At 40.2% G+C, this 24,479-nt stretch overlaps 1 protein-coding gene across 2 annotated transcripts in view; it reads right to left on the bottom strand.

Moving 5' to 3' along the window:
• Positions 1-24,479, bottom strand: part of AFF3 (AF4/FMR2 family member 3) — a 331,674-nt gene that overhangs the window by 165,030 nt on the left and 142,165 nt on the right. For both annotated transcript variants that reach the window (XM_027718125.2, XM_027718126.2), the window contains exon 4: positions 13,742-13,786. In XM_027718125.2, coding sequence (XP_027573926.2) covers positions 13,742-13,786 — 45 coding nt within the window. The remainder of the gene's footprint in view (positions 1-13,741; positions 13,787-24,479) is intronic.

Genomic DNA, 24,479 nt, shown 5'->3' with positions numbered 1-24,479 from the left:
TCACGATACTATTACTTGTTTCCGGCTTTTTTCCTTGTTGAAAAGTTTCCTATTCATCATTTCCCAACAACAAACCTTTACCCCTCTTAGCTTTAGTAAAAAAAAAATTAACTGTTGATTTTGGCAAAGAGACTGGGATCCCTCTGTAGTCAGTGAGGAGAGAGGCATCTTCAAAAAATAATTTGTCCCATCCTCTCTCCTGTGGCTAGACAGATTGAATTACTGATGTAAATTAGATACCTATCTTCAGATAGGTGAGATAAAGGTGAGATAAATTCCATCTCAACTCACCAAGTGACATTCACACAGTAAAAAATACCTTATTTTTAATGCTCTCATTTACTCTAGACTTTGGTAAATATGTATAATTTTACATGTTATGCTTAGAACAATGAACATGTTAGCAACCTCGCTTTCACAAATCTATTAGTAAACTATCAGCTTGTGTAGAACCAGAGAAATGCATAATAAATGTTGTAAGAACAGTTTTAGGCACTGCATATTAATAGCTGTGGTAGGATTGACTTGCAGAGCCTTGGTTCTATGATCAGCAACAAGATAATTAGTAAAATTATCCTGCAAATTCATTATCTTGATTCCTTCCACTTGTGCATTTTATTCATTACATATCAAAATGAGGAGCCTTGCCTCCAGACAGATAATCAGAATGTGTCAGACACAAAAGGTCTGAACTTTCTTTAAATACATTTTGGTAGGTGTGACCTTAAATAGTCTCCATAATAGCAAGGAATTTACAGTCATTATTCCAAACAGAAGAAACACTGTAATTTTTCAGAGAAGTGCAGTTGTGCATTTTATAGGCTTTCTCACATCTTAATGACAGATAAATGACACAAACATTAAATAGTTCATGAATGTAATGATTTCTTTCTGGCTTAGTCTGAATTCACCTGCAGAGCTGTACATTGCTCCCAATGCTCCTTATTCTCTCACTACCCAGATCCATGAACCAGCTGAGCTACACTGGGACTCCCTTCAACCCATGCACCCAGGGAATTTGGGGCTGAAACTAGGGTGCAGGAAAGTTGTGTGGGCTGATTTACGTAGGTCTGTTGTCCTCCTGTGCAGATAGGACACAACCAGGCGTGAGATCAAAAGTACCTCTTGGCCACCACCAGTTTAGATGGAGTCAGATGGACCAACAGTGCATTCTTACACAAACTATCTCATTTTGCAGATCTATACAACATGTTTCACATTTTACATCTGCCTAGAGGTTCTTGCATTCCTCCTGCTCAGAACTAATGCAAAGCATTTAGCTGTCAGTGCTGTGTCTGTTTTGCAAGGGGTGCTCAAATTGAGCATCTCTGACACTGAACTTGGGGCTGGGTGCCTGCTCCTTCAAGGCCCTCACAGGAGTCAGCAAACGAAGTAGGCAGCAGTACAGAGGTGATTCACGGCAGGAGACTGACTTGTTGCACATCAGAAACATAGTGCAGTGCTTGGCTGGACTGACACTGGATTCAGAAAAGGCAACAGAGCAGTGGAGAAATGAGTGGACGTGAGCTGGAGAAGAATGACTGGGATGGTTGGTGTATTATCAGCTACATTTTCCCTCTTACTTCTGCTGGCTTCAGCACTTGATTCCCCTTATCTTTGTCTCACAGAACGCTCCATTTCCATATACTTTAACACACTTTAAGTTACAGGATTCTTAAAGTGCTTTTATTTTGGGATATGAGCTTTGTAAAAATGCAGTTGCCAAACCAACAATGCTTCAAAATCCTTGTTTTGTATTTTAAAGACACCTAAGTTTTCACTTGTAATACTTGATTTTATCATTGCTGCAGGAAAACTCACGTGTAGAGTGAGGCGTGGCCTTAAAAATTTAGTAAGAGTGGTATCTTTCGTGAAAAAAATTGAGGAAACATTGCAATGGATCATACAATTACGGTAACACCATAACTAGGTACATCTTGCTGGCCACAAATCCTGCATGATTCTCAGGGTGTAGTCTGCCTACCAATACGATGGCTCTTAGCCAAAATACAGACATTTGAACAGACAGAACAAGATGCAATCATGGATCAGCCCATTTCCGCATGTGTTGAGCTTGCTGGTACTTACAGTATTTAGCTGGCATGACTTTTGAATTATCTTTTACCAAGTAAAGTGTGTGAGAAAGGACGCAGAAACCAAAGACCCTAGGTCTGTGTGCTGAAAAATCCCTCCACCTTCCCTCCAAGCTGTGTGGTTTCTGCTGGCGAAGAGGGACAGAGACTGGGGTAAAAAAACAGACTCCTGTTGGTTTGGTTTGTTTTAAATCAGAACTCACTGAAATTACAAAATACCAAACCAAATCAAACCAAACACAAGAAAGAAAAAATTCATGAAAGCATAGATGACAAGATATGGAAAGGTACATACACCACAGAAAAAATAACTGATAAGGAACATCTTTAACAGAAGGGAATGTTTGATGATTTGGGGAATCTGCCTATGTATAATTTATGAATTCCTTATGGCTGTTTTTTACTGTGTAATGCTTTACACTCCATGTGCTAAGAAGGCAAGGAAAAGAAGTTGATGTCTGTCCATGAAAAGGTTGATAGCTAAAGATTATCAGCACCTGAATAGATCTTACCCAAGGAAAACCAAAGGTTAAGGAGCCATGGTTTTTTCCCCACCTCTCCAGAGGGGTCTAGGTTTTGGATAGCGGAAAATCCCACACAAGAGAAAAAAGACAGCAGATACTAATCCTGGGTCTTAAAAAAAATCACAGAGCCTAAGTGATTCCTGTGAGACTCCCAGGGCCCAGAGACAAAGGCAGCTTGTTTAGGAGAAGAGAGCCTGGGGGCAGCTCTCTGCAAAGGGAGACACCAGGGAGGATGAAAGATGCTGCTGTCGGGGAGGGAGAGAGCAAGCCAGGCTGAGCCTGGAAGACAGGGTGGAAATGTCATCTTCAGATGCAAGGGAGCTGCAGAGTGACAGCAAAAACGATGGGGAAATTTAGATGAGGAAAAGCATGCGGCTCTTTTATTGCTTTGTCTAGAGATACACGCTGCTTCTACAGCTAACAGAGAAAAGCCCAGCCACCTATTTTTCTAGAAAGACTGAAGAACCTGCAGTGGTCACAGAGCCTGGACAATGTGATGGATACATCAAATCTGGGTCGCCTGCTTAGACGAAGGAAAGCCTGCATTCCCCTCATCCCTGTGTGGGCCCACGGATAACAGGATGAAGACTGTCCATCTGCTTGGAAAAAGTCTGAAGTGCCTGAAATGAAAAACTGAGTTCATGCCCCTGTTCCTAGAAAAAAAAATTTCTTCAAGCATCACCTTCTTATACTATGAGGTTATTGCAGCTTCGAGCTTCCCCATCTGATGAACATGAGAGAGAACCAGCTGCTGTGACAGTAACTATATTATTTAGCAGTCTATTCTGCTGTTGATGCATACATACCTGGTACCTATTGACTATAATGAGAATTATTCTGACAAACCACAAGGAGAATAGGCCTTTTAGGATTCAGTTCATATTAAACGAAATGTCTAAGGAAAATTACCCTCCTTTTGTCCATGCTAAATTATTCCAGCTTTTCATTAAGTTTTTAAGGGTTGGCATTTTTAGCAAAAAATAGTTTTCAGTGACAGAAAAGAGCCGCCCAGACAAATGAAGAAAATGTTTACTCAATTCAATAGGCATAATTTTCTCTTTTGGTGCTCAATTCAACATCAGGATCTGAAGTCAACAAAGGTTGGATCAGGGTCTACAGTTTTTTTAATTGGGCTTTTCTCATTTACACTAGAGTATGTTGAAAATGCAGCGCTATAATGATCCATTACATATGCGTACATGCAATACCAGAAAAATTAATAATGTCTTGAATTTGCTTGGTATTTATTCAGCATTCATGAGTAAATAACAAATAACTTGATAATATTAATGAAAAGAATCCTGTGGAAAACCCACACAGCGGGAGAGAAACTTTTTTACTGCATGAAGCCCACCTTCTCTCCCACTAAGCTGTTGTCATTACTCTGAATAACTTATTCCCCCTCTGAGGGTAAAGTGACAGGCTTGCAATTTCTATATAAAATTGCGTCGTTTTTAACTGAAGTTTGCGTGTAAGCCCTTATACATAGTGTGGCTTTAAGGACAGTCAATATTCTTGGAAATATATATATATATATTTAATTAAATTAATTCTGTTGGCAAAAATTAGATTGTCAGAAATGTGCTGGTTTATCACCATCTTCATCATAATCTGTACAGTGTACTGTTTGGATGGCTGACTCAGAATCCCATAATTTAAGGCAACATTAATAATTTGTGCATAAAATAACTCCAAGTACCTCACTTTTGCATCACACCTGATAGCATTTTATTTCCTAAGCTACTAAATCCAAAATAACTCTAAGAATGACACGATGTACCATACACGGTAAATGGCATTTAGCACTAACCACGAAGGACAGATACTATGGCATTTTGGTTGGTGAAAACTTGATCAGTATTCAGCCAGTCTCTCTTAAAGTATCCTATTAACAGCACTGCAGAAAAATGGCTGTGTACGTTCTTGAATTTCCTTCAAAAACAAATTTTACCTTTCACATTTTCAAAGAAAAAACTCGACCCAATATCTCCCCAAGAGCAGTGAACTACAATAGCAAAAAGATGCCAGAATTAAAAATGTTAGAGATTTTCAATCACCTTTTTTGCAGTGTGGCTTGTACTGTATTCTCCAAAGTCTTTGAGTTTTTTCACAGAGCCAGAGGAAGCCTAGTGTGCTGTACAGAAAATTAGACTGCATCTCTCCTAACAGTGATGGCCCACAACTGTGTGTATCATTAAATCACTGACACTAGCATGGTTTTGACTGGGGTCAGTTCTTCCAGAGAAAATCCCTGCATGCTTGGGGTCTCTCCCAACAGGCAGTATGGGTGAAGCCACTCTGCTTCATCAGTGGCTGTAAGAGAGTTTAGCTCTTTGGGCATGAGCCATGCAACACCAATTGGCCTCAGGCTAAGAGAACAGTTATTAGTCCATTTTACTTATTAGTTCAGACATTGCAGTGGATTATTCTTGAAAGCAGTTTAATTTCCTTTTATTAGACTCCTCTTTTCTCCCACAATTTCCTTAAAGTCTTTCTGCCAAGCAAAGCTAACTCATGTGTTGCTCCTAAAGATGATTAAATAAGATTAACAAAAGAGTATTTGTCTCAGCCCCCAGATGAGGAAAGCTGCCTCTCTCAGACATAAACTGGGAGCTCATGCATCCTGGGTCAGATGAAAATGTGACAGTGGTGGAAGAGTCCCCACTGATCATCTCCAGTTGTGGAAAGTCGGGCACCAGAGAGGAATTTCCTAGATATAAGAGAATGTCTATTGAAAATATTTGTGTAGGAGACAGGAAAAGGTGCATGGATGAAGTACATCTGTAATGTCGGCCACTGAAACACACATCTTGATCTAATGCAGGTTTTCAGAGACACGATTTACAGTGGGGATGGCAGCAGGTCTGTCCCTCCTTTACACCTATCCCTGGAAACATGGCAAAGAAAATGGGAACATTAACTTGGGTGGAAAATGTATCATGTAGCAGCATCTACTTCTATTCTCTGATCGGTTTGGTTCCTTAGTGCCTATTTAATCAAGGAGGAAAGCACTGTCACCACAGGGTATACTGGAGGATGCTGCTGTCATCTCAAGTTACACTTCCTTTGTAACTTCAATTCTTTTTGAGTGATTTTTATCAAGGGGGTAGAATGTAGATTGTTCTCTAAAGGTGGCAACTGAAGGCATCAAATCTCAGGCTCACAGTAGTGCAGATACTTGCTATTGCCCAAATTTTATTCTTCTTTCATCAGGACTGGTATCACAGATCCTTTCTGGTATGATTATGGTATTAATTCTGTTGGCCTCAGAAGATCAGTAGCAGGGATATACAAAATGAGGATGTCTTTGGCCCTTTGCCATTAATAACAAGGAATCACTTCTCTATATTGGAACAAGACGGTGATTGTGCCTTTTTTACAGCTTTGTAAAACACTCTAAATGGAGGGAAAAATTATTAAGTATTTCACTGTATTTTTTTTTTGTATAGCAGAGAGGCTGGGTAATTCATTCCGGATTCTCTCTTGCTTTGTCAAATAACAGAGTGTATACATTCACTACAAAACAGCAATTTTGAAAATTAATTCCACCACATTAGCACTATAGTGTTTCATCGGGTCTTTTATACTGACCTGCCTTTCCCTAACACAAAGCCTTTGCACATCAGCTACTTGAGTTCTAAAAAGAATACGGGTCTCTTTCCTCTGTACCACCCTATTCAATTCAAAACACATCAGATTTTGCTGTATTTGAAAATGTCAGTGCCAGCATATTGGTAGCTAATGCCACACAATGTGCCTCCATGTCCTGCATTAGAACTTGGAAGACTGAAAGACATTACTTTTGAGTGGCATTAGTTGTAAGTCTTAGTCCCATGCAAGATTTTCTAGCCTGATTTCCTATTTCCACTAAACTATTTAGTTTTTGCCTTTTCAAGGTGGTATTTTTTCATTGATACCAAGATTTGTTATGTTCAACTTTTAAATATACAGCATATTTCAAATCTCAGACTCCTTTGAGACAATATTTTCAACAAAAACAGTGACAGCAGCAAAAATCCAACCATGACAATTTGGGAGGCAGCTGATGTACAACTGATTTATGGTTGGTTGACATCACCACTGTTAGTAGAGTATTTTAGTGCCATTTTACATGGTGTTCTGTACTTCAGACTCTATATGTTAAGGGCCAGGGAAGCTATGTTTACATGTCTGGGCTTAACATGTTGGCTCTGAAGGTTTATTGACAGTTGAAAATCACAATGTGGGAAATAAAAAGGATGTGCCATTCATGGTGCCCAAGCCAGGACCAGTTACTGTTCAGATGAGCTGATAATAATAACAGATCATTAGAAGAGGGACTGTGATGATTTGAGAAAACCCAAAAAGGGCCAAAATCTGTGAAAAGTAAGCAACCTCCCCCCAGCCTTTTGGATGGAGAAAGAGGTAACAGAGAGACCCTAGCTGCAGCAGACACAAAGAGATAGTCCAAGGCACCACATACAGTTGGCGTATCCTGAAAGCTGTCATGATGTGAGGAGTCAAGGGGATAGTGGTGTACAAAGGTATGGGTCCCCTCTAGTCACTGCAGCTTACATGGACAAAGACAAAATATCTTTAGCTCTGGTACTGCTGCTAATTTTGCTCTAGCAGCACAAGGTACTGCATGGAATGCTAATTCTCACTGAGAAGCTGGAGAAGTTCCAGACAGAGCTTGCTGAAGCTTTGTGGTGCTGCCATCCACACCACTAGCTGTACCCAGGCTGGCTGGAGGAAAGCTGACATAGGTACAGTGACTGCAATAGAAAAGATACTGTACAAATGAGCTGGATGTGTGGTGTGGTAAGAAGGGCAATGTTAATAGCTGAGTATTGGAGGTTGTATTAAATGGCTCAAACTATGTCTTAATGTTTCTGGGATTTAACGCTTTGGGTAAAATGATAGATTTTTCAAACACTCTTGGGTATGTATGATTTTTCATTTATTTGAGTAAGAAAGACAAGAAGAATAATATTGAAGAAATGCAATTAACAGTATACATGAGCCAAAATAATGCTTTAATTGCTTGAAATTTAGGATACTAAAAGCAAAGCTGTGCTGTGAAAGTTCTGAAAGACTGCAATGAAAAAAAAGTGATATTTTATGCATCTGATACATTTTTAATACGATTCTGACACTTTGGAGTACTTCTGTATTCAATGAGACTAATCAAGTGTCAGCAAACTGGGGCTGCTTCTAAGTTTCCACACCTTCTGTCTCACCCCCCATCTCTATTTTGCCTGAAGCTGGTGTGTTCCTCCTGCAACTTTTCCAGGAGTTTCCCATCCAGTTCCATCACAACAGCCAATCTGAAATTCTCCATGAAGGTGCTGCCTCCTCCTCTCCTTTCCAGAGTAGCCCAGCAATTTCTTTCCAGCAGTGAGACTGCAATGAAATGCTTTGCTAGTGCAGAGGTAGTTATTGAACCAGCACTGAGCAGCAAAGTGGGTCTCATTCCATGTGTAGGGTTTTCCCTTTGCTTTGGAAAGCAAGAGTAGTGTTTAGAAATATACTGCTGATTACCATATTTGTGTTCTGTAATTCTTCACATGTCCAACTCCACCAGGAGCTTAACTATAGCCAGTGGGATCTTACAGTCATTAACGTTTACAAGGCAGCAGTTCACAGTTGTTGAACTAACAACTTACCTCTAAGAAACTGATTTTTCTCTCCTCTAAGTATTGACACGTGCTCCACTCACTGTGATGCTTATTCACAGTGACAGTGTGTTTGGTAGGATATCATGTTTTCATGGGACATGTCTTGTGCAGACAGTTTATAATTTACCTCTGCTCTTGTTTTAATTCAGTCAGCTGATGGAGTGCAGCTGATCTAAAAGCACATACGGCTGTTCATGTTTGAAAAAAGGCCCTGAATATTTGATAGGTTGATCCTTAATGCCTTCTGCTAAAGAATTAGCAAGACTGGTAATGAGCCAAGGGATTCCAAGTGGGGAAGGGAAAAAATACAGAATGAGATTCTGTTTTTATTCATTTTTTTTTATGTTGCTCAAATAAGAAGTACAGTACTTTACATACTGATTAGACTCACAGGGTAGAGAGATTCAAGCAAATCATTCATCAGATCCATCACACCCAAAGTGTCATGTTTTCATTAAGTGGATGTCCTGTGGCCATGAGGAGTGACATTTGCAAGGTAATTTGCAAAAGGGTGTTCATCCTTGGACAGGAGGTTCATGGCACCACAGAGAGTTGTCCTTCACTGGGACGGATGTTCACAGCTAGAGTTCCTGTCCTTTCACTGCCTCCCCAACCGCTTTTTCCATCTTCCTTGAAAGAAACTTATCTGTTCTCCACCCCACACCCCATCCTGTCTGCCCACTGCTCCATGCCATTTCAAAGGAGGTGGCTTCTTCTGTGTTAACTGCTGAGCTTGGTTTCTCTCCAGAACTTTCTCTGCATTCCTGTTGCTCCATCAGCTTCCTACTGTCTCCTCATCCTGCAGATGAACACTTTGCAGGCTAAACACTCAAAGTATGTTGGTCTCCCACCAGTTCAATGACACCTGTCATGTCAACACAAAAAATCCAGGGAACTCACAAAGAACATCTTCAGTAATTAAAAGCCCAGCTCGCCTGTGGGTTTCCTTTCAACAAAGCTACTGCAACTGTAGGAAATCACAGTTAAGACTGTAAGAATAGCCAGATCAATCTCCAACCACTTACCTTACAAATCAAGAGCTGCCTGCACTCGACACACTCCCTTACTCCTTAAATCCATAGCAAAATATACTCAGAATGCATCCAATATTGGTTGCAACAGTTAACTTAGTAGAGAGGCAGGACTCTTGTTGAAGGTACTACAGCAAAACAAATGTTTACTCCAAACTCCACCAATTGTAACAAAATACATGGTTCCACACACTAATATATTCAAATAGAAATCAGTCAAAATTACTATCATAGAATCACAGAATGGTTTGGGTTGGAAGCAACCTCAAAAGACCTTCTAGTTCCAACCCCCCCTGCCATGGGCAGGGACACCTTCCACTTGACTGGGTTGCTCAGAGCTCCATCCAGCCTGGCCTTGAACACTTTCAGAAATGGGGCATCCACAGCTTCTCTGGACAACCTGTTCCAGGCCTCATCACCCTCAGAGTAAAGAATTTTTTTCTAATATCTAATCTAAACCTAATCTAAATTCATTTTCATTTTGAATCCATTCCCCTTTGTCCTGTCACTACATGCTCTTGTAAAAAATCCCTCTCCATCTTTCTTATAAGCTCCCTTCAGGCACTGGAAGGCTGCAATTAGGCCATCCCTAAGCTGTCTTTTTTCCAGGCTGAACAACCCCAATTCTTTCAGCTCTTCTTCATAGGAGAGGTGCTCCATTCCTCTAATCATCTTGGTGGCATGCCTCTGGACCTTCTCCAACAGGTAGATGTCCTTTCTGTGCTGGGGACCCCAGAACTGAACTAATCTTGCTTAGCAAGCCTGTGTTTTAGCAAGGAAGTGGATAGGTTGGCTTTGACCATGTCTCAGGAACTCGCATAGGAACTGCTCCACGCACGGTAGCATCAAGGATATTTGTGTAGTCTTAACTTTTATTTTCCACTTCAAAGTTTTCTATCATGTCTTCTACAAACAATGCAGAAGCTTACAAGGAATTGCCTTTTACATCTACCAGCAAGTAATGAGGCTTCTATCTCATGTTTTGACATAACATCTGTAACTTGGTCTTAGTAGAGTTATTTACACTGAAGGCTCTCTTGGAAGTTTCTCTATCCTCAATGTGTGTGCCTGCAGTTATACAGAGAAGTCACTGCACTTTGAAGAAGTTGATATAAATTAGTGCATGGGGTTAGATGAGGTTCAGGATTCCTGCAGTGATTATAAACTCAGCAGGAGACCTCACAACAGCTCCAATCTTGACAGTGTGACTGTGTGAACCTCCTTAAGGACTGGAAGCAGTTCTGCAACTCAGTTCTTGGGGGCTTTCTCTGAAAGTTGCAGTTTTGTGCAGAAGGATCTGTCAGTTTACAAAGTCTACAGAGCTTTGATACATTTGGTAAAACAACATCAAAAAAAGGCTAGACTTAAGTTGTGGCACCCTGTGTTGCACCAGACAGCAAAAAGACTATAAATTCTTGTTTCAGTTAGTGCAAAAGAAGATTTGGTGATTTTAAACCCTGACTAAACTGATTTTGCAGCCCAGGTTCAGATGTTAGCTCCGGCCACGGCGATGTTCCGAAAACAGAGGGTGACAAGATCTGTGCACAAACCAGCACTTGCCTTTCCCCACCTGCTGGGCGGAAGGGAATGCAGAGAAGCAGATGGAGCAGATCTGGAGTACACTTTCTACTGCCCTTGGTCTTGACTGAGGAAACATGCACATGCCATGGAAGTATCTGTTCCTTGGAAAAGCCACATCCTGACTTGTCCAAGGAACACACTACCTAGAAAGAGAAGATGTTTTCTGCTTTGTGTTGTGCAAGAGACAGCTAAAACAGGGTGCAATGTTCCCTAAAAAGATGAATTTTAAGCATCTTCTTCCTTTTGCTGATGTTCCATACAGTAGGACTGGTTCTTCCTATAATAAATACATTTCAGCACACCAGCTATCTTTTATTAGGGGAACACAGGTATTGAAGCTCCTGTGGCTTTTGCCTGTCTGCCTTTGGGCACCTGTATATATTCTTCCTATATTCTGTCTGAAAAGAAGCTAAACTTTGCCTTTACTATGTAATAGCATCTCCAACAAAAAACATAGAAATGGCATTCCTTATAAACAGTCTGTTTCAGAAAAGCAGAAAATCTGTGTTACAACTTCATGGATCTGTTCGGGACAAAAAGAGGGCATGGGGAGGGCTGGAAAAATCTCAATGCCAGTAATTTACAAAGTGAATAGCAAAGACTTGTTATTACTGTTGCTGTTTTCACCAATTAGCAGTGACAACCACCACCCACCACCGCTGATCTGGATGTGTATTGTGAGACTACCTAGGCAGTGCTTTTGTACTACACAGCAGTTTCCTGACACAGAAAATCCACTTTTCAGTACAAAAGAGAGCAGAGAGATATATCCGATCTGAGAGAGTACTACAAGGGAAAGTACAAGTGGAGCAGAAATGTGCAGGCATGAGAAACAGTGGTACTGCCCTGACCTCACCACTGTTTTTCCACCATGCTTGGGAAAAAGGAGGCCCTTAAGAAAGGACTGGAAGATAGCTGTGGAACTTATTGGGAGAGTCTTCAAGGCTCTTCCCAGATCTCAGGGGAAGCATGGGAGAAACTCACTGATGTAAAACTTAGCAACATTTTGACAGAGGCTGGTATCACTGGGTAAGTGAAAGTGGGATCTAACATGTTATCATGGACTGGTAGACTTGAGTCCTCAAAACCAGAGACAAATAGCAGTACTTGATGTGATAGAGAAGGAGATGACATTGGTGAAATGTAAAGACAAATGTTTTTGGGCAAGATGTCAAGCTAGGAAAACGATCTGCGCAGCAGCACGAATCGAGGTGGTAACATTGCATTTGTCAAAAACAAGGGAAGGATGCTGCAGCAATCAAAGTGTGTAATGAGAATTTTGGACCTGAGACTTACACCCTTATGAATATAGAGATTCAGGTAGAAATGCTATATAGAGAGTAACAACCTACAAGATTTATGTTTAATCTTAGACACAGAGACATGAGGGAATTTCAGAATAGTAAGCGATATCCAGGTTGCAGACCTGGAGGATGAGCAGATTGGAGAGGCTGCCCATCATCAAACTTGATAAAAATATTTCTTGAGGAACATGCCAAAGGGAAAAAAAGAGAGAGTAGCAGCTGTGTTCACAGGTTTGGAGATACACCTTACCATCTCTAGTCATACAGTGCATTTTTCTTCTCAGCTGGGGTCTCTTACATATCCATCTTTCTCTGTGTGGAAGCAATTGTGTCTCTTCTACGTTTTTCCTAATTGCATGACACAAATTACAGAACCTAAAGTCAGCTTCTCTGACTTTTAATTTTAAAGCCTTGCATAAAAAAGGGGTGTCTGAGCCTCATCAAATCATGAATTCATGATATCTGCTACTAATTTGTGACAAACAAGCAGGACTGTGGCTCAGGCTTGTGGAATATACGTTTCAGTCTTACAAAAGCCTATTTTGTAAATGTTAGCTAAGCAAAAACTCTGCCAGTGAAGCCATAAGCAATATATCATCATCAACTGTCAATAAACTCTTTGTCCAGCTTAAGAATTAAAAGCTGCATTTAAGATATTGAGGGAGAATAGAGAAATGCCTTTAGAAACAGCGGGCGTAATCCACTACTAATCTCTAAACCAAATATTTATAGCCCTGTAGTTTATAAATTGTCAGAAATATTGGGTAGCTGATATCCAAGAGGTGGAAGTGCAGACAGTAATAGGGAGGTTTTATCATTCCATCTACCTTCCTTTGTGTTTCAATCACTATTAGATCAGATTAATAAGCATTATGAATTACTGAATTATCATTTTTGAAAAAGAACCGAAAACCCCATGAGTTAAAATATATGGAAAAGTTTCACTGTCTGGAAATTTGTCTGCCACAGAAAATAATCACTATCAAAGTTGATTCAAGCCAAGACATGTCTGGATGTATGTTAATTTACTCCATGAAAATAAACTAGAAATTACTAAGATAAAAGAAATAATAATGAAATATGGAAATAAGTATGGATTTTGCACACTGTCATTATATAATGGACATAATGAACATAATGACATTACATAATTAAATCCAGGTGGAAAATGACCTTCCTAGACCTCCCTTCAAAATTAAGATTTTTGACAGTCATGATTAATGGAAACATGCACTTTGCATGGTTTGTAAACCTGAAACATCATTGTACATTTCAGTTTATAATTTATCCCATTATCTGCTTCTCCATGTGTGAAGGTCAGCTGTACTGGCATAAAGTAGCAGTGAAATCTACAGGCTTTGAAACGTTGTTCTCACAGATTTTTCAACTATTTTTCATGAGAAAATAATTTTGCCTACTTTTTTCTTAGAAAGATTACAATCTAAAAGAGCAATATTTTAACAGCAGTAACTGCAATATTCTTGTTATTCTCTTGGTTTTTCAGAGTAAACAAAATGGAACTGGAAAAATGTGGTTTTTAAGGATTCCTACCCGTAATATTTCTTCAATGCAGCTGTTATCTCCTGTTCCACTGTCCTGTAAACAAAATGAGAAAACAGTTTGTTTATATTTTTAAAAGAAATAACAAATAGGTCTGAGGACATGGTTGTCACATGAAATATATTTCACCCTCTACTGCAGTTTCAAAATGAGGGCAAGTCCTTCCAGCATCTGAGAAGTTGCACTGTTTAAAATTCTCAAATTATTCCCCATCAGCACAACAGGAAGATGCAATATTTGCAGTCTACATATGATAGCAACATATTTTATAAATTCATAGGATTTTGTTTACACCATTTTTGGGTGCGATTCCTGTTGGTTTGGCTCTATTGCATGAGTATTATATATATGAGCATTTATTTATATCAAATAAATAACATCTCTCCACATCCTTTGTGAAGGAAAGACTCTGCAGTGACACTGCCTATGTGAAATCTGACCTATGCACCTATGTTGTTGAGGGGACACCTGCAGAGATTACAGGCAGCAACACTGATCTTGAGCACAGCTGTCCTGAGGAACTACCATTTCCCAAAATGCCAACCTTAAACCCACCTGTACACTGTGGGTCTGAGGGTGCAGATGAATTCGGCTCTCCCAAATTTGTCTCACTCCAGAGCCACTCTGGAGAGAGGAACTGAGAGATTTGGCAGAGCAGCTATCCTCCCACAGGAACCATCCAGCCAGCGCCTCACCTACATGCTCAGCTTAGTTGTTTGTTAGGACCCAAACTTTTGCCAGCAAGGACAAGGAAGTGTGAGACACCAGCCTCCAACAATTATGCCCTCCCCGCTCTCCTGCCTGCCCTCTGCCCAGTTTGCTTGCGCTGCCCAACACAACTGGGAAGAGAGGGCATACCTCGGATGTGATACTGATGCTGAGGGGATGCCTGTCTCCTGCAGCTCTCCACAAGACACATGTGGCTGCTGCATTCAGCAAGTTTTCTGGGGATTTACTTCACCACCTTAACTCCCTGACAATTCCCCAAAGAAAGGTTTTCTTCCTTTTGCAGAACAGAACTAACTCAGGAGGCAGGGGACTGGGGCTCGAGGTCTTCGCATGTGGGAGGAGGGGACAGAAAAAAAGCCCAACCTGATTAATTACTGTCCCCAAAAAACGAGCAGAGAGGTGAGCTTGGTCTTCTCTCATTTTCAAAAAACACCCGTATGTTCCTAATTTTCAGGTGTCCACCTGGAGATATATCAACGCAATCTGATTTTCCAAACTGCCGAACTCTTCTCATCTGGAAATCAGACTTCTCTATGACATGTGTATTTATGCACCCAAAAAAATCATCAGGGACTTTCAAAAATGAATACCTCTGTGCCTTCTGGTGTCAAATGATCCCACTAGTCAGTCTGTGCAAATCCTGCTCCTAGACACCTTCACCACCACTCCCCAGCCCAAGCTGAGCGACTGAGGAGGTCTGGATCTGCAGCCGCTTGCAGCCCACCAGCTGTAACCAAGGGCGGGAGAACGGCATGGGAACAGTTTCTGGTTTTAAATTTTTTGTGGCTATTATTTCACACTGATTCATAGAAAATCCCAAGTACTTTGTTGTCTTTTCACTCCTGCTAAATCTTTGCTGAATATGGCCCTTGACTGTTAAACAAATGAATTGCATTAACTCTTTTTTGTGCAACACAAGTCCATCAGCTTTACAGTTCACCACGAATTACATTGCTGATTTCAAAGGCAAAGGAACTAAGCATGCAATAAAGTCAGCCTTTGGAGAATTACTCATATCTGATGTACAAATGCAGAAGAGAAGCTGCAGCCTGAGCAGATAGCCCAGTTCAGACCTCAGTCCTGTCCCTGAGGAGCTGCATAGCACCACGTGCAACCTTCCTGCTACTGGAGCAGGGGAACAGTGTTCATGTTGCCAGTGAACCTAACAAGATGGACAGAAACACAAAGATCTTTGGATATTTAATAATTTAAAAATTCATACATAAAAATTCATCAGATTCACTGCTACAGATAATTGCTATTTCTCTCTTCTCTTTTTTCCCTTTCTGTCCCCAAATCCCCTTCTATTAATTTGTTATTCCACTAACAACAATGCTAAGTTCTCTATTCAAGTCCATTGCCATCTTACAGAAGGAGGGATTAGATGACTTACCATCTTATGCTGTATACAATGCATTGAACATACAATAAAATAATGACCTCTATTTCTGTGTGAGGATAAAACCACCGAAGGTAAATTTGGCAACACGCTATTTCAGACTAGGTTTAGAAACAAGCTTCTGTTACAAAATTAAGTAACTCTCCTAGAAGTGTAATTAAATAAGTCTTCAAATATTCATCAGCAAGAAATTTTTCTTCTATCACCACAGAACTAAAACTTTAGCTAGTCTTCCTAGCCTATCATCTCTCTGGGCAGGAAATAAAAAACTTTTCACATCTCTCCCTCAATATCATCACACAGCCTTTCAAAAGATGAACAATGAGCTGGAAACACAAAACCAAAGACAAGATATGCACGACTGAAACATTATTTGGAAAAAAACCCCTAAACTTCTACATTTTCCTCTTAGTTCTTCACCTTTTGAGTGCCAAATATAAATTTTTAAATTTATTTTTGCTCTGAACACTTGTAAGGATCCTAAATTTACTGTTGATATCAAACTTTCTAGAAAACGGTCAAGGCAGTTAAGAGACCATGCTCTACACACATCAAGTGACTTCAATTTGATATGACCTGGGGCCATTGTTGAGGTTTTTTTGTCATGATATCAAATAACACAATGCAGAATATTATCGTGGGACCTAAGGTATGTCTGGAAAGGGTCTGTAGACGTTGGCATGGAAAAAACTCCCCATTCTCACTTTAAAAGCTCTTCCCCACTACATCTCTACTCACATTACAGAGGAATACACACTGCCCGGGAATCTGGCAACCTGAATTAAACTTTGTGGTCATAGTTTAATTAAGAAAATTAAACAAAAGCTGGAAAATGTTTCTTGAAATCTGAATTAAAAGAAGAGATTGTAATAACTGCAGGGAACAAGCACCACAGAGCACTTTGACGTGCTATTTGCTTCAGTGAGCTTGCCTGATCCGAAGGCTATTGCGTCAGTGCTGGCTGTGTGACGTGAGGCTTATGTTGGCAGTGCTGGCAGGCTGTGCAAGGCAGTCCCATCCACCCCCTCAACAGCCACAGCACACTTGTACAATAAATGTTTTAGTTACTTTAAAAAAATGTAAAATCAAAACAAGATAAAGATTTTGAGGCTGCTGTTGCCAACTAAGCTAAGCAGCTGCTCCCCTGTATTTATTCTGACACTGATGAACCTGTCTCATTTGTTTCCCTTTGTGTTTTGCAATATGTCATAACAAACTTGCCTCACTGAACCTCCAGTGGACCATCAGCGAAACAGTGGCAAGTCTTGGGGAGCTGTCAGGGGAAGTGGGCTCCAGCCTCTTCCCCCTCCGATGATGCTGTGCCCATTACCTCCATCCCTCAGTCAGTATGGACTGGGACACCAAACATCTGCACACATGGGTGGGCTGGAGTGCAGGCTAGATGTGAGGAGCTGCTGCTGAGGATGACAGCAGTGGCTGCTGAAGAAATAGCCAGGAGCATCGCACTGCTGATAACACGAGCAGCTAATTACCATGCAAAGCACAGAGAACTGTAAGAAACAAGGCTGACTAAAGGCTACATCAAATTCTTGGGAAACAGGATGTCATTTCAAAAAAAGCTACCTCTGTACAAATTTTATTTCAGAGCATTACTTTTTCTTCCCTTACCAAGAGCTTTCACATGGAGATATATAAAGAAACCTCTCTGAAAGGAATTGCCTATCTTGTGATACTTTCCCCTCCTTTCAAATCTTTGTGTTAGGGAAAGAAAGAAAAATCTTCTGCAAGTATCTATTTCCATTTTAGCCTAAGAGATTTTTATGATGCAAGCCTTTGGTGCTTTTATTATTTGGACTGTACTAGGTGTTTTTACAAAGTATCCAGAAGTTATTGCATTTTTGTCTCCAGTATCAATTAGGCACGATTATAATCTCCAGAAGCCTGAGGTACATACTCATCCTCTTCCACTCACAGTGGGAGCCTGGTTGGCTGTGTCGGTGCTTGAACACCATCGGCAACCATCGGCATGACAGCGGCCAGCGCACGTGGCACCTCTGCCCCAAGGGCAGCTCTTGCCCCTGCTGCACAGGCATGGCACAGCATCGCTCCTGCAGGGCTGCGGAATTTCCCCCAGAGCCTAAAGGGAAGCTTCATGCAGTGAACGCTGGCAGCCAATAACCTAAATCCATGGTGATACTAAATAGGGAAAAAAAGGGGAAAAAAAGCCCATATTGATGGACCTGGATCTGAAAGCATATTAGAAATGCTTCTTTGCCAGGCAAGACACACAAACACATGCACATATGTATATATAATACTTTCTATACAATTCATTTGGCTAGAAAGGAATTTCCAGTAGGAGGAAGATAAATAAACTCCTTATCTTTCTACTTATTCATACGTGCAGCTTCTGCCTGTTGGGTTGTGGAAAACCATTACGCTCACCAAAGTTTCCCTTTGTTTATTTCTCTAAAGAGACCATAATACCTTCAAGTTGTGGAATAAAATGTTGGAATTTAGGTTTCATGCGTGAGATCAGAGATGTGACTTGTGGAGATTCTGTAGAAATACAGCCAGGCTGTATAAAGGAATTTTTTGGGAGGTGTCATTTGCAGATGTCCAGGAAGAGTTTTTAAGACATTCAGAGCTTAACTTGTTGATTTCCTTACATGTACTACATCCTCCAAAATGTTCTTTATGAAGTTGCAGCACTGAACTTGCACAGGTTCAGCACAAAGTCCTGAAAAGGCAGGGCTTTGAACGCCAGGAAAGGTTAAGGTTTAAATTGAAGCTGGTTAAAAGAACAGATCTCAACCAGGTTAAAATCTTACCTTTCTGTCCCTCACAAAATGCACACTTTTTGCAACGTGTTTTCATTCTGAATTGGGGGGTGGAGGGGCAGGCACCTCCATGTAAATTTTATTCCATTGGCTGTGTTCCTATTCAAAATGCAATTGTGTCACATCATTCCCTTAAAAACAAAATTTTAAGAAGCATTCTTCAATTCAGTTGAGAAATCAAAGTTTGATCAGATCGAAATACTTCAATGGTAAATTTTAAGAAATACAAATATAATTTGAGGTCACAGAACAAGATATGGCCTAAATCAAGAAGATACTAAACCAAAATATAAAAATGTTTCTTTCCAAATTTAGTGATTTTTCACTTTAAGAAAAAATTTTCTTCAAAATAGAATGAAAATGGGTTTGGTTAAAATCAACATAGATGCAGACATTTTCAGTTTTAATAACCTGGAACATCTCATAGGAAAATGATGGAACAGGAAAAACCTTTGACCAGAACAGAATTAAAAATGGCATTTATCCTTTCCCACCCCCCCCCAACAAGAATGGCATTTCCATCTTGATGGGTGATGTAAGAACTACCAACAGTGTTTCCATCTACTTTAAGAGGGCTGGACTTCAATGAGCCATAGCATACTGCAGTCACCCTCATTTCACCAGCTGGCATTAGCAATGCTTGTGCCTTAAATGCAGAAGACTCCTCATCTCTCCCTGAGGATGCAGGCAAGCAGGGCTCCATTTTGTAGGGTTACACCAAGGAAAGAGACATGAAGCAAGAGCTCAGGAAACTTGATTTTCTGTTGTTCCTGATATTTGAAAGCTTTACTTTGCACTCGTGCTTTGTCTTACTACTAATTGTAGGGTCAGTGGCCATGATCTGTTGATATAGTAGTTTTCTTCTGCACTTTGCATTGCTGCAAGTAGGACCTGTTTCACTTTAACTATGAGGAACTACTGACACTTGAGACACAGAGAAGTGCAGGAGGGAGATGAGAAAGAACAGCTGAATTCTCTTCAAGGTCTGTGTCAGAAAGTGTTGCACTAATTAAAGTTATTAAATCCATCTAATTTGCAGTGAATGTTAATAAACTGTTACCTTTAATAAACCCATCTCTTTAGAAATGAAGCCTTCATATTTATTATGGGGATTATTTTTTCTACCAAGGGATCTTGCAACACTGTTCTTGGTTCAAAAGGAAAGAGGAGTAAGTTTAACAAAGATTTTATTTCAGGAAAAAAATTAATAAAGAGCAAGTTATGAATGTCATCTAGCTTTACTTTAATGAAAGTATCTGGCTGTATTAACTGGGAGCCTCACTGCAACTGGAATACCATGATGCCCGTCCTGTACTAGGAACAAGAAGACGTTCTGGCTAATCAAAGACAGTGAATCCAGAATTCATCTGTAGATAGAGAGAAATGCCAAATGATCCAAGAGATTTGCCACGCACACTAGAAAAGAGAAGCTAATTGGACAAGAGCACGTTTTGCTCCCCCACGGCCACGGCAGGACAGCAGCTTTTGGAGAGTAAGACCCTCCAGAAGAAAGTTCATAAAGGAGAGGAGATCATAAAGCCATAATCCAGAGTACCACAAGCCTTAGGCTGTGCTGGCCCTTTATGTAGACCTGATGTTAAGGTTGGTGTCTAATTGAAGATGGATTTACTGTGGATGTGAAAGTAAAGGCATTCACCATATTGTAGTTTTTTTAAAATAGTAGGGAAATTATGCATATCCATGACCTGTCCCAGACCTTGAGGCACCTCCTGGTCATGTAGCACCTGACCTGAACTAAGTGTAGGAAACCCAGGGCCACAACGTGAAGTGATGTTGAAGGGTCGCTGTCTGGATGGCTGCTGGGAGCTTCACTAGAGCTTAGACACCTACAGCCCAGTTTGGAGGGGATTTAGAAGAGCTGGGTCAAGTCATGTGTTGAGAGGTCATCTCTGATGAGATGGTCTGAGTCCAAGTCTCAGTGCCCACACAACAAAAAAATCAAGATAATTAAAGGCCAAGAACCCTTCTTAACCCTCTCCACCCTCTCCATCTCTAAGGGCCACTGAACAATCAACGACTGGAGCTGTACCTGTAACATTTCATCTAGTAACAAATGATTGGGAGCCTCAAATGAAACCTACTGGCACAACAGTGGAGTGATTTTACAGGCTTTTACATTATATTAATAAAAATAAAATTCCAAACATGCCAGAATTACACCGTGACCCAGAACAATAAAAGGGAGCGGTAATGGAGAAGAACTGCATTGTTCTATCAATAAAATATAAAGGTTTTATTGTTATTGGGAAAGATTGATTTTATCAAATCAATACCATGTCACAGCATATTAATGTTTTTCTTCGCTAATTAAAAAACAGGGTCTGATGTGATTACACTCTCTTACTACCCATGTGAAAAATATAATGGGTTGGTAATAATGAAGATTCCAACTTGCACTTTTACCTTCTTGCCCCATACTTCATCCTGGGATGTGCTAAGTAAGTGACCTGTGCTTTCAGTAAAGTCAACGAGAGCTGAAGGTAACTGACAGATCTGAAAATGCTGTCAACGACCCCCTGAATGGACTCCACAACCCCTTCCTCCCACCCAAAAATTAGAAAAAGCCAGCACTGCATGCATGCTCTGTAACTGTATTGAGTAACTGCTGCTTGACACAGTGGTCTATTTGTTGGAAACTTTCCATTATAGACACCAGAGTCTTCTGGTTTTGCAGCAAGAAAGGTTCTTTAGTGGAGATATGGGCTCCCCTCACCCTTGCAGTCCTCCAACAGCCCACCCAAGGACCCTGCCCTAGGACCAAGAGATATCAACTTTTCTCCCCATTAGATGCCCGTCCTCCTTGCTGCACAGATGGCCAATTAGTGTCAACTGGAATGCCGTGTTTTTAGTGATGTGGACATTTGTTCACTAGGACCTGGACTGAGAGCAATCGATTGCATTTAATACATTGTCTGTGTTTGTTTGGGGAGGATATATAACATCTCCATAGCAGCAACAGTTGGAAAAACAAGTATTATGGAACTGTTAATATTTTTGTGAATGTTAATGTGAATTTAGCATCAGCTAGTATAATACTCAATAAATTAAATGGATTATTTTGCCAAGAGATCCTTTAAAAGTGTTAATTAACAATAAATCAATAAAAACTATTCAGCATGAAAATCAATTACATCCCTGTTTACATTATTTAACTACAAACATTTCTGTTTTGTGTGCTTGTAATTAGCAAGCTATAAAAGATGCCATAAATAGGCACATAATGAGAGGAACTGTTTATAAATGATAATTGGTATTCGTTCCCACTGAGTTAAAGGGTATGTGATTACAAACCATTGTGCAGAAAGGGTTAAACCTCTTACAGACAGAATGTTTTATAGTACACAACTCCACAGAAATCTCTCCCACAAAAGGCCCCCAATGGAAGAAAGCTCCTGTACATGAGTGTTGATGGAAAGAGTGACATCTACCAGGTGTTCCTTAAAGCGTATTTACATGGATTTAGAAACAGCTCATGGGGGAAAAAAAAATCTACCCTTTGGGCAGTGGTGGAGGGAAAAAGAAATGGAACCTGGCACAAGGAATTCAATATTAATGAAACATAATCATACAAAAAACCATCTCTATGAAGTCTAAAGGGAAGATATTAACACTGAAATGCTACTAAAAATCTGGGTGATGATCCTGTTAACAAAGCTGAGGACAGGACAAAGGACACAGGGGTGCTTTCTGTCATGATTGGTAACAAAGACACTACTCTACCCCATACCTCCCTCAAAGATTAGGGCCAAAAGCTTTCACAGAGGGCTAAAAGAGGATTACAGGAACTTCAAGTGGCAGCCAAGACCCCAAAACACTGAGCAGCAGCCTGTGTCTCCAGAAGTTAACACTGGATTATTTCTCATAACAGGTTGCTACACAGAGACGAAAAAATTTCCTGGGGAGAAACAAACTCTCATTAATCCCTATTGCTGAAAGCGGCCTTCTGAATTTTAGAGACTGACACACGATCTAAACTTACATGGTAAAAAACCCCATTATCTGGAGACCAGAGCAACATTTGGCTTTCTGCTAAAGCCTTTTGCTAGTCTAAGGATGTCACCAGCATCTGACAGTTTTGGCTTTGACAGTGTCTCCTCCCCAGCAAAATAAACCTCAATCTTTCACTATAACTGCTTTCATAAGGGCAACAAGCATCAAGAACCCTTGACAGAGCAGATCTGAAGTACAGGCAGAGCAGAGAGTATCTGGTGATAAAGCCAGTGGAATTAAATAACCTATTTGCAAATTCAGAGCTCAACCTTTTTTCTACCTTGCCTAGGCATAGGTCATGCATATTTCCTTTCTTTTCTGGATCATGACTTAAAAGTGAATTAATTTTGGCCTAAGACACTTACATTGCACTGCTTTCCCTGATTTGCACAGAATATAATTGCTTCATCAAACATATGGACCAGAATTAGGAGTTAGAAAAAAAGAGTCTATTATGTGTAAGGAAGAGAGCATCATATCGTTTTGACAATGATAGCTCAGTCTCATTGCTAAGAATGGCAATCACGGCTTGGACAACTATCTGTCCAAGAGGAATATAATTTGCTATTGAAAACCCAAAGCATTATTGTATGCATCTTCATCTTTAAATCAATCCGTTGATGCCTCTGGTCAGCTCAGGTAGATTCTCTTAAAATCCACATGGAAGATGATAAATAGCACAATTCTACAAGCTGCACTGAAAATCTCTGCAAAGTTTTATTGTGCTTTCAGCATTCCTGAAAGTCAAAAGAAAAATCCAGCTATACTGTAGTCACTGACAGACTGATGGAAACACACTCACTGCAAAGCTACTGAAAACAGTACTCTCTGAAGGTATTGCAGTTAATGGGACACAAAAAATTTCAAATGTCAGTGCTGAATGTCTTAGAGCTCAGGCACGTAAGTTCTTTCCAGTTAAGAATGTACATGACACTGCGTATACATCACAGTATACATACATATACACCAAGGTATGCATATATATGCATGTATGCACATATACATCATACAAAAAAACTTTTGTTTCCTGAAAATGCCCAAACTAATCAAACAAGTGTCAAATCTTATCAACAGTAGCCTTCATGTGGGAATCAATAAATTCAGTAAATGTATAAAGTTGCAGAATAGAGAAATACCTTCTTTATTTTTCCTGTCCTGTCTTTCCTCCACATCTCATCGATTTTTTTTTTTACCACTGATTCACTTCAGGTCCGTATCAGTCCTCTCTGTTGGGAGCTAAGCAGAAGCCAGGCACCATAGCAGACTGCTATGCTGCCTTACCTCCAGAGGTGAGGATACTTTCATACCGTAAAACCATCTGCCCCAAGGAGTGTCAGCTTCCCATCACTTGTCCCTGCTTTCCTCTGGGCTCCATGACAGAACTCTACTCTTTGGGCAATCACAAAGACCAGGAGCAGGATAATAAAGGATGTCCCAGGTTTGGGGAAGGGTTGTAGGTAGCTCCCAAGTAGTTGTACACTACTAGTTAACATTTTTTGATGGAAACCACATTCGTTCTTCGGCTTGGAGGACAAAAGGTTGGCTTAAAATGATCTTAGTTCTTTCTCTTTTGGATTTCACTTTTCTTTCCATATATTCTCAAATTATCCCCTTTTAAAGAGGATATTGCATCTGAACATCGCGAAGTTTTCTGATTTTGTTTTTGCCTGTCACTGTTACAAGTAACAGTGAAATACAGAAAGAAAATATAAAGAAAAACTGGCTTCAGCTTTTCGAGATTTTGCGTCTTTGAAAGACTTTGCTTGTCCTTCCAGTAGAGTACACATTT

Source organism: Pipra filicauda, unplaced genomic scaffold, assembly GCF_003945595.2.
Source record: "Pipra filicauda isolate LSUMZ 115617 unplaced genomic scaffold, ASM394559v2 scaffold83_size3615187_pilon, whole genome shotgun sequence".
Taxonomy (NCBI): domain Eukaryota; kingdom Metazoa; phylum Chordata; class Aves; order Passeriformes; family Pipridae; genus Pipra; species Pipra filicauda.
Note: the sequence above shows the minus strand (reverse complement) of the source record. Positions and strands in the feature narration are given on the sequence as shown.